We start from the raw sequence: 10,357 nt of genomic DNA, 5'->3' as shown, positions 1-10,357 counted from the left end.
GGAAGAGGACCAATGTTTAGGAATAGGAATGTTTTCCTATTCTTGTCTAATACAGGCTTCTAGTTGCTCAACTGTCTTAGGTCTTGTTTGTCGCATCTTCCTCTTTATGATGCACCAAATGTTTTCTGTGGGTGAAAGATCTGGACTGCAGGCTGGCCATTTCAGTACCCGGATCCTTCTTCTACACAGCCATGATGTTTTAATTGATGCAGTATGTGGTCTGGCATTGTCATGTTGGAAAATGCAAGGTCTTCCCTGAAAGAGATGACATCTGAATGGAATCAAATGTATCTAGAACTTGGATAAACCTTTCAGCATTGATGGTGCCTTTCTAGATGTGTAAGCTGCTCATGCCACATGCACTCATGCAACCCTAAACCATCAGAGATGCAGGCTTCTGAACTGAGCGCTAATAACAACTTGGGTTGTCATTGTCCTCATTAGTCCGGATGAAATGGTGTCCCAGTTTTCCAGAAAGAACTTCAAATTTTGATTCGTTGGACCACAGAACAGTTTTCCACTTTGCCAAAGTCCATTTTAAATGAGCTTTGGCCCAGGGAAAACGTCTTTGCTTCTGGATCATGTTTAGATATGTCTTCTTTTTTGACCTATAGAGTTTTAGCTGGCAACAGCGAATGACACGGTGGATTGTGTTCACTGACAATGTTTCCTAGAAGTATTCCTGAGCCCATGTTTTGATTTTCATTACAGTAGCATTCCTGTATGTGATGCAGTGCTGTCTAAGAGCCCGAAGATCACGGGCATCCAGTATGGTTTTCCGGTCTTGACCCTTACGCACAGAGATTGTTCCAGATTCTCTGAATCTTTGAATGGTATTATGCACTGTAGATGATGATAACTTCAAACTCTTTGCAATTTTTCTCTAAGAAACTCAGAAACAATTTTTCGCCGCAGCATTGGGGGAATTGGTGATTCTCTGCCCATCTTGACTTCTGACAGACACTGTCAGAAGGTCTTTGTATATCCAATCATGTTGCCAATTGACCTAATAAGTTGCAAATTGGTCCTTCAACTGTTCCTGATATGTACATTTAAATTTTCTGGCCTCTTATTGCTACCTGTCCCAACTTTTTTTGGAATGTGTAGCTCTCATGAAATCCAAAATGAGCCAATATTTGGCATGACATTTCAAAATATCTCACTTTCAACATTTGATATGTTATCTATATTCTACTGTGAATGAAATATAAGTTTATGAGATTTGTAAATTATTCCATTACTTTTTTATTCACAGTTTTTACAGTGTCCCAACTTTTTCTGATTTGGGGTTGTATAAGCAGCACAAAAACATCTCTTTGACTTCTTTTTTTTAACTGGTTACAATATAAAACAATAATCTGTTTTATGTAATATTGAAAATTACAAAGTCCAGTAAAAAAAAGTTAGTAGAAAATCAATTAAGTATAAAGTATATAAATATTGTTATGGAATTTAACTTTTACCTCCGCCAACAAAAAAGAGACTAAATATGAATAATATAAACAAATAAAAGATGTATGAAACCAAAGACAGTTGGTTTAATCAACCCAAAACAAATTAAATCTAATTTTTTGACCATCAGACACAGATACATCAGAGCCAGCGTCAAATAGAAGTATTCAAGATGAGGCTGTGGTCAGTGGGGTAAGGGAAAACTAAAGCCTGCTGGTCGCATCTGGAACTTGCATGTCTGAATTTTTCTAAACAAATTGTGATAAAGGTGCTATATTTATTAAACAACTGCATATTTTAATATTATACATACAGCGGGGAAAATAAGTATTTGACACATCAGCATTTTAATCAGTAAGGGGATTTCTAAGTGGGCTATTGACACAAAATATCCACAAGATGTAGCCATCAAGCCAAATATTGAATTCATACAAAGAAATCTGAACATTTAAGTGTACAAGTTGAGTCATAATAAATAAAGTGAAATGACACAGGGAATAATTATTGAACTCATGAAGAGAACAAGGTGCAAAATGGCATATAAAGCCAGGAGATCACCTGAAATTTGTCAGTATTGAGAAAGAAAGTGATATCAGCTGCTTTAGTCCTAATTGATGGCCTATAAAGGTTTCTCATTACCCAGGAGGCACACAGGAAAGTCTTCATGATGTGTAAAAGCAAAGCACTCTCAAGATCTTCGTAATCTTATCATTGAAAAGCATTTTCAATGGGAGCACTGTGGGGGCCATTATCCGGAAATGGAAAGAGCATTGCTTCACCATAAACCGGCCATGATCAGGTGCTCCACGTAAGATCCCTGTCCGAGGAGTCCAAAGAATAAACAAGAGAGCCAAGAACCACTTGACCAGAACTTCAGGAAGACCTTGCATCAACAGGTACCGTTGTTTCAAAGAAAACTGTAAGCAATGCACTGAACCGCCATGGCATCCATGCATGCTCACCATCCAAGACTCCATTGCTGAACAAAAAGCATGTTAAGGCTCGGTTCAAGTTTGCAAAAGAGCTTTTGGAGAAGCCTGTGGATTATTGGGAGACTACACTGCCCTCCAAAAACTAAGTGCAGTAACTACGCAAACACTGAAACCGAGAAAAATGCCCTTAAAGTTTTTACACCAGCCAGTCAAACATGTTACTGCAATAAATTGGCACACATGTTTATCTAAAATGGGACAAAATCAAACCATGAGACACCATACCAACAGTTTAGTTTAGGGGTGGAAGCATCATGGTTTGAGGCTGCTTTTCAGCATGAGGTACTGGCAGACTTTATATTATTGAAGGCAGGATGAATGGAGAAATGTAGGCCAAGGAAACAATGAAGTGGTACCTCAATCACATGACTTAAATCCCATAGAAAATCTATGGAGAAAACTGAAGATCAAAGTTCATAAAAGAGGCCCAAGGAACCTTCAAGATTTAAAGACGATTTATGTGGAAGAATGGGCCAGAATCACTCCTGAGCAATGCAGACGACTGGTCTCTCCATACCAGAGGCGTCTAGAAGCTGTAATCACCAACAAAGGCTTTTCTACAAAGTATTAAATAAAGTGTGTTCAATACTTATTCCCTGTGTCATTTCACCTCATTATGACTCAACTTGTATACTTAAATGTTCTGATTTCTTTGTATGAATTCAATATTTGGCTTGATGGCTACATCTGGTGGAAATTGTGTCAATAGCCCACTTAGAAATCCCCTTACTGATAAAAATGCTGATGTGTCAAATACTTATTTTCCCCGCTGTATATTTTCGGCTAAACTAATCTTAAAACTACATTTTGTGACACAGAAACAATAATATTGAGAAATGGCTATTATGACATTTAAAAAAAAACAGCTAAGCTCATCCTGTCATTTTGGCCTTTAAATCCATTGCGGAATGAAGTAGTTCCTCAGAAAAGGGGCTTTGTTGTTTTCTTTTCTCTTTTATTCAAACTTGTGCCATCTAACTGCCACAATATTGCTCTCATATCTTGTGATATCGCTCTATATCATCATGGGTGATTGCCTCTGGCCTAATCACAATCGTGATGATTCAAACCAATATATCCTACTTGAGCGATATTGCTTTTATATAACAGTTCAACAATATTACATGTACAGTACTGTTATACAGTGAAATAGGTTAATGCTAAAGTTTTTAAACTATTTTTCTGATTTTTTAATCTCCAACATCTTTCAAGACAAAATCCACTGATAAGTAAGCAAATTCCTAGAAACAAAATCACAGACATGAATGAAGATTTCCAGTTCATTTTATTGAAACAAAAACACATTAACTAAAGCTTTGCATTCTTAAAATTCTTTAAAAGTTTCACACAAATTGACCACGTGCTAGTTTATTACAAAAGAAAGGTACAAAAGCTGTCACTGATACGTCACCCTTTCAAAACTTCTAAATATGCAGATACTTGGTTTTCAGTACATGCTTCTGAGATGCAAATATGAACTTTTTAGGTATTTTTTAAAGCGTGTTACTCAATGAGCTTTTGAACCATTTTTTTCTGAGAGTGTACATAAAAACAACAATATACTTTATTATTACAAGAACGAACATAAAATAAATCTTGAGTCTCCAACAAAGTTTTTAAACAAAAGCAATTTTTTGTAAATTAAGAGCATAAATTCTGACATAGTAATTTTTAAGTAAAGCAGCTCATACTTTTTACACTATATTAATTAAGCCACAGGATCATATTTAGACATTTGTCACTTTATTGTCCTGAAGTTTCACCACGTTTTTTCCGTTTATATAAGTCATAGGCACCCACAATAACAAGCGTGATAAGGCAGAAGACGATGGCCAGAATGAAGCTATACTTCTGTAAAAAAAGGGAATAAATAATTCTTAAAGGAACAAAAATAAAACTATGTAATAAAAGATAATCATCATTTACCTTTGACTTTGTGAGTAAAGCCTGAGTGTGATCACGTAGTTCAAGACCTCCTTTACTTGAGTTTCTGGGTTTACACCATTGAATTTTCAGCTCATCATCTGTAACATATGTTCCACTCCAGTCTGTCTTACTACAAGCATAATAGTCACCATCATAAAGCACGACGAAGAACCACACAACAGGTGGAACTAGACATTGTACAAACGGTATTATGAAATTAGTTTGTTTAGATGGTGGACTATGAGTTTGGTCAGATGTTGTTTCATGTGTTTGGTCAGACGTCGGCGTAGTGAGAGAACGTAGCTCCCGAGGTGCGCCAGGGTTCGACGTGTCAGATGAAGTCTTTTTACAATTAAGAGAGCAGAACTTATATTCATCTTTAAAGGGTCTTGAAAACAGGAACATTAAAAGAAAGACGAATAAAGCCGGAGCAATCAGTACTAGCCAGAAAAGAACTTGATTTGAAGCTGTATTGCATGGACAGGAAAACTTCATTTCAACCAATGCCTCCATTCCAAATGACAAACAACTCAGAATAAAAGAACATATACTTAAATTTGAGAAGATCAAGATTCGTAATTTATCAAACAAAGTCATCTTCAGATATACACCACAGCTGTTATGTTTAATGCTGCTTGTCCAGCGAGATGCACGTGAACCTGTTTGTTCAGATGAAGACAGATATCTGTTAAAATAAAGGATAATTATATTCACATCAGCAGCTGGTATATTTCAACATTGCACATGCAAAACCCTGAAGTAAACATAGGCGTCCCGCTGGTGGGACAGTGACATTTCGCATGATATAAATGTTTTGAGGCACACTCTCTTCATAAATTAATCAATTACTCTTCCTAGATAATTTATTTTATAAAAAAATGTTGAAATATGTATTCAAGAGGCTAAGAAATTTCCAACAATATATATTTTGTTGTGATTTACATAGAAAATATTGTAGTAAACTTAGGTGTCCCGCTCACGGGACAGTGCCACTTAAGGGTTAAACCACTTACCAAATATTCCTTAGCGTTTTGAGCCCTGTAAATGTTGTTTTGTTTTAGCTTACACAAAAAGTTTATTACATCTAACAAGTTAAAGTTAAAAAGTCACTATTTATGTTAAAATAAGCAAGTATAATTATTATAATTTAGTAAATTCGGCTAGAATATACAGTAGTCACTTATTTATTAAATAAATACAATACACTATACATCATCTGTAACAATTCAAACTCACCTTAAACTCATGCAGACTTACTTGATGTTTTCTCTTCCTCCTGTTGCGATGAGTTGGCATCCAGCATATAGTTTTTTGTAGAGTTGCAACAGCATTTGAGAAGCACTGTGTAGTATTGCGCACACCTTTAAAGGAAGCTTTACTTTAAAGTTTACTTTAAAGATAATTCCGGTATTTAACACCTTGAGTCTCATTTCTGGTTTGTTTTGGATGAACCACAGTGATGAACACAGAAACCCTGACAATGGGTCGTGTCTTGACTTTTTGACTCCTTTAGAAGCGTCTCTTGACTGCTTCAGAATGGCAGTCAAGGGCCATGCACAAACATGTCATTAAAACAACACTTAACGTTCATTTTCAAAACTGTGCTACTCACCGAGTGGTTTGTGGTGTTCGTTGATTATTAAAAACAAGTAGTGTAGCGAAATATAGTTTCTGTTGTGTTTTAAATTACATGTTTGTGCATGGCCATTGACTTCTCTTGGAAGACTCATTGCTCGCTGATATATCACTCCGCCACCGGAAACGGGTGGTGGTAAGGAAGCCGATGACAACACCTTGTTCGAGGGATTGTACCGCAGTTTCTGAATTTTTCCCATATTTGATGGCTCAGTGACCAGCCTAAGGTTTGAGCTCCATTGTGACTGTCTATACGCTAGACTCCGAGTTCCATTCAGCGTCCTTGTACGTCAAAGTGGTTGTCGCCATCAAGTGGTCTGGAGTGTGCTAACGTATCTGAAAAAATTTATCCACTATAGCAAATAACACGGATTGAAATCATACATTGCGCCGATATATTTGTTTTAATTCATCAACGAACACCACGAACCACCCGGTGAGCAGCACAGCTTCGAAAATGAACGTTAAAGGACAACACCGGTATTCAACACCCTGAGTCTCATTTCTGGTTTGGTTTGGATGAACTACAGTGATGGACACAGAAATTTTGACAATGGGTCGTGTCTTGAGTTTTTGACTCGTTTAGAAGCGTCTCTTGACTGCTTCAGAATGGAAGTCAATGGCCATGCACAAACATGTCATTAAAACAACACTTAACGTTCATTTTCCAAACTGTGCTACTCACCAATTATCGTTTTATTACAGTTTGTTGGACTACATTCATTCATGCTTCAGACTCAAATATAGAGCGGAAGTATTATACGCGGTCGTGAGGTATCTGAAAAAATAGTTCCACTATAGCAAATAACACGGATTGTAATCATACATTGCGCCAATATATTTGTTTTTAATCATCAACGAACACCACGAACCACTCGGTGAGTAGTACAGTTTTAAAATGAACGTTAAGTGTTGATTTAATGACATGTTTGTGCATGGTCATTGACTTCCATTCTGAAGCAGTCAAGAGACGCCTCCAAACGAGCCGAAAAGTCAAGACACGACCCACCGTCAAAATGTCCGTGTCCATCACTGCGGCCCATCCAAAACAAACCAGAAATGAGACCCAAAGTGTTAAATACCGGAATTTTCCTTTAAGTGTTGATTTAATGACATGTTTGTGCACGGCCCTTGACTTCCATTCTGAAACAGTCAAGAGACGCCTCCAAACGAGTCAAAAGTCAAGACACGACCCATTGTCAAAACCCCAGCGTCCATCACTGTAGTTCATCCAAAACGTTCAATCAAAGTGTTAAATACTGGAACTATCCTTTAAAGACAAACCTTGTAGTCAAAGGTGAAGCAGATCCGGTTACAGGTATGTATTGTCACTGCAATTGATTCTCAACTGGGGTGGGGGCAGTGCCAGTGAGATCACATTTTTTATTTCCATTAAATTCATTTGGTGAAATGAATGACATGACATTCATTTAATTGTAAATTATATTAATTTCCATTTAATTCATTTTCTTGAACAATGTGATATGCTTTTTTTGCTTGTCAGGTTCCCCTTCAATGATAAAGACATGTTGCAGTAGTGGATACACAATGTCAAGAGAAAGAGCTGGACACCAAACAAGCGTTGTTGCTTCTGCTCCCTTCACTTCACACGGGACTGTTCCACCCTGTCCGGGTAGGAAACACCCTTAAACCAGACATTGTGCCAACCATCTTCTACCCCCATTGCTGGGTGAAGGTCAAGATGAGACACACCAAAGTCAGTAAAAACGCAACGGTTAGTAAGACTGACTCTGACACACAAGTTGGTAAACGCAGGAACGTCAGTCATGACCATGATTACATCAGTTGCCCTCACAGTAAACCACAGACGGTCGAGGTGAGTGTAGCCAGCTGCAGCCATAGCCATTCTGCAGATCATGGTGCATACACACTGAAAAACTCCCCCAGTCCTCTAAAGAGGAAGGTGGCATTTGTTCAAAGTAGCTTGGGTTCTTGCAAGAAAAAATTGAAGCTTCAAGACCAGAGAGTAAGAAGACTGAAAGTGAAGTCTCTCTCTTGTCACTGATCTGAAAGAGAAGCTGCTTGCTTCCACCAGCTGTGGTGATATGCTGGAGTCTTCATTTAAAGATGCTACTAAAGAAATTCTTACAAGGGCACGACTAAATCTTCTAGAATCTCTAATAATTTGAGATCTGTTGCCATGACTCTGCATTTGTTCTCTGCAAAAGCTTACCAGTTTGTTTGTGATAGCTTTGATTGGGTCCTGCCTCATCCTCGAACAATCAGGTCTTGGAACATCAGCATTCCTGCAGACTCAGGCTTTACAGAGGCATCATTCGCTGCCTTCCAATCCCATGTGGAGGAAGGAAGGAAAGATGGTAAGGAGACTGTTTGGGCTCTTATTGTAACTGCATTGTATTGTCTCTGTACTTGTACGCTACACATTGACCATAAAGATAAATCTAATCTAAAGGTGTCTTGAGGTATCACCTCCCTTATCAATATTCGACAGCCCACTGACTTTGAATTTGTATCATTACAAAGTTCTAAACCATAAGTAGTAGAAGCCATGGGGTGGATGGCTAGGGTGGAACACAAATGGAGAAAGGGTGGGGGGAGAAAGAGCAGTGAACTTTGTCCCTAAAAAACAGTTGAGGCTTGTTAAATACAATTTGAGGGTGATGCACGATACCCCCCTGCATATCCAAGACAAAGGTAGCCATGACACTGTTTACCCATTTACGGAACTTGTAAATTTTCCCCGGACGTCCCGATCTCCACCGACGTCTCTGAGTGATGTCAGACAGCAAGATGACCATCTGAGGGAAACGCTGATAGAGATGTTGCAGATCCTGCTTCATTGCTGCGACGAGTTCGATGCTCTTCCTGCATCCCAAGTCGTTCCCGCCACAGTGAATCAGCAGGAGATCCGGGACTGCTCTTTCTATAAGGGACCAGTAGAAAAAAGGAAGGAGCCCGTGCCATCGAAGTCCACCCCAGCTAAACCAGTGAACCTTGGCCCCTATGGTCTCTCTGGCCCTCTCTTCCTCACGACGAATGTAGCTGCTCCCCAATTATTATATAATTATTTAAAGTTATTCAGTGGTTTCTTCTAAAGTTCTGAGAGTGTCAGCGTCAGAACAGTTTCATTAAAGTTGTGTAGACTCTTGTCCGTAACCCTGTTCCACATCTTGCTGAACCCTCTGTGTTCCTCTGCAGTAGTCACATTTGCCACTTTTGAAGCAGTCATACATACTCATCAAGAAAACAGTAACAACACTAAAGACAGCAAGCATTGCATAACCTAAAGTCTAAGATAAAAAAATAGGAAATCTCGTTAGGAAATCTTTTTTAAAATATAAAAATATCGATAAATAAAACATTTCTGAAATAAGGACTGATTATAATTTACCATAGATATGCTGATATACCCCTGATACTCGTACCGCAGATCACTCTGGTTTCCTGCATTGGCCGATTCGATGGGCTTACACCATGCTCTCCTTAATTCTGGATCAAATACAAAAGTTCCTTTCCACTTTGTCAAGCCACAAGCCACATAATCACCATCAATTAATGCAGTGATGATCCACATAACAGGAGGAATCACACAATGTCCCAAAGCTTTCCAACAATTCTGATGATCATCTTTGTTCTCATTCACTTTAGCAAAACTTTGCTGATCATCTCCGGCTTTATTCGCTTTAGCAGAAGTTTGCTGATCATCTCCGCCTTTACTTGCTTTAGCAGAATTTAGCTGATCATCTCCAGCTTTACTTGCTTTAGCAGAACTTAACTGATCATCTCCAGCTTTACTTGCTTTAGCAGAACTTTGGCGATCATCTCCAGCTTTACTTGCTTTAGCAGAACTTAACTGATCATCTCCAGGTTTACTTGCTTTAGCAGAACTTAGCCGATCATCTCCAGCTTTACTTGCTTTAGCAGAACTTTGGCGATCATCTCCAGCTTTACTTGCTTTAGCAGAACTTAACTGATCATTTCCACCTTTACTTGCTTTAGCAGAACTTAACTGATCATTTCCGCCTTTACTTGCTTTAGCAGAACTTAGCCGATCATCTCCAGCTTTACTTGCTTTAGCAGAACTTTGGCGATCATCTCCGGCCTTATTTGCACTAGCATATCTTAGCTGATCATCTCCGGCTTTATTTGCTCTAGCAGAAGTTTGCTGATCATCTCCGGCTTTATTTCGTTTAGCAGAAATTTGCTGATCATCTCTGGCTTTATTTATTAAACGCCATCCATAGTTACAGGGTCTTAACGCGATGAACATCATTGTAAATGCAAACAGAGGAGGTCCAGTGAAGATGAATATTGTTAAAAATTTATTCAGCTCATATTTGCATGGACACGAGATGTTTACTTCAATGAAC

At 38.4% G+C, this 10,357-nt stretch overlaps 1 protein-coding gene across 1 annotated transcript; it reads right to left on the bottom strand.

The window, feature by feature from the left end:
* Positions 1–7,364: 7,364 nt before the first annotated feature.
* Positions 7,365–10,333, bottom strand: LOC129452630 (uncharacterized). Its single transcript, XM_073862151.1, has 2 exons — positions 9,379–10,333; positions 7,365–9,277 (listed from the first exon to the last, which is right to left on the bottom strand). Exons 1-2 carry the CDS (start codon positions 10,258–10,260, stop codon positions 9,116–9,118), a joined length of 1,044 nt encoding a protein of 347 aa, XP_073718252.1. The 5' UTR covers positions 10,261–10,333; the 3' UTR covers positions 7,365–9,115.
* Positions 10,334–10,357: the final 24 nt, after the last annotated feature.

The sequence above is a fragment of the Misgurnus anguillicaudatus genome, chromosome 23 (assembly GCF_027580225.2).
Source record: "Misgurnus anguillicaudatus chromosome 23, ASM2758022v2, whole genome shotgun sequence".
Classification (NCBI taxonomy): Eukaryota; Metazoa; Chordata; class Actinopteri; order Cypriniformes; family Cobitidae; genus Misgurnus; species Misgurnus anguillicaudatus.
The sequence above is the reverse complement of the archived record's forward strand: the minus strand, read 5'-3'. Positions and strand labels throughout refer to the sequence as shown.

Coding starts and splice junctions, on each gene's coding strand:
- LOC129452630 (XM_073862151.1), bottom strand. CDS start 10,260: ATGATGTTCATCGCGTTAAGACCCTGTAACTATGGATGGCGTTTAATA. Junction 9,278..9,378: donor GGTATATCAGCATATCTATG/GTAAATTATAAT, acceptor TTTTTATCTTAG/ACTTTAGGTTATGCAATGCT.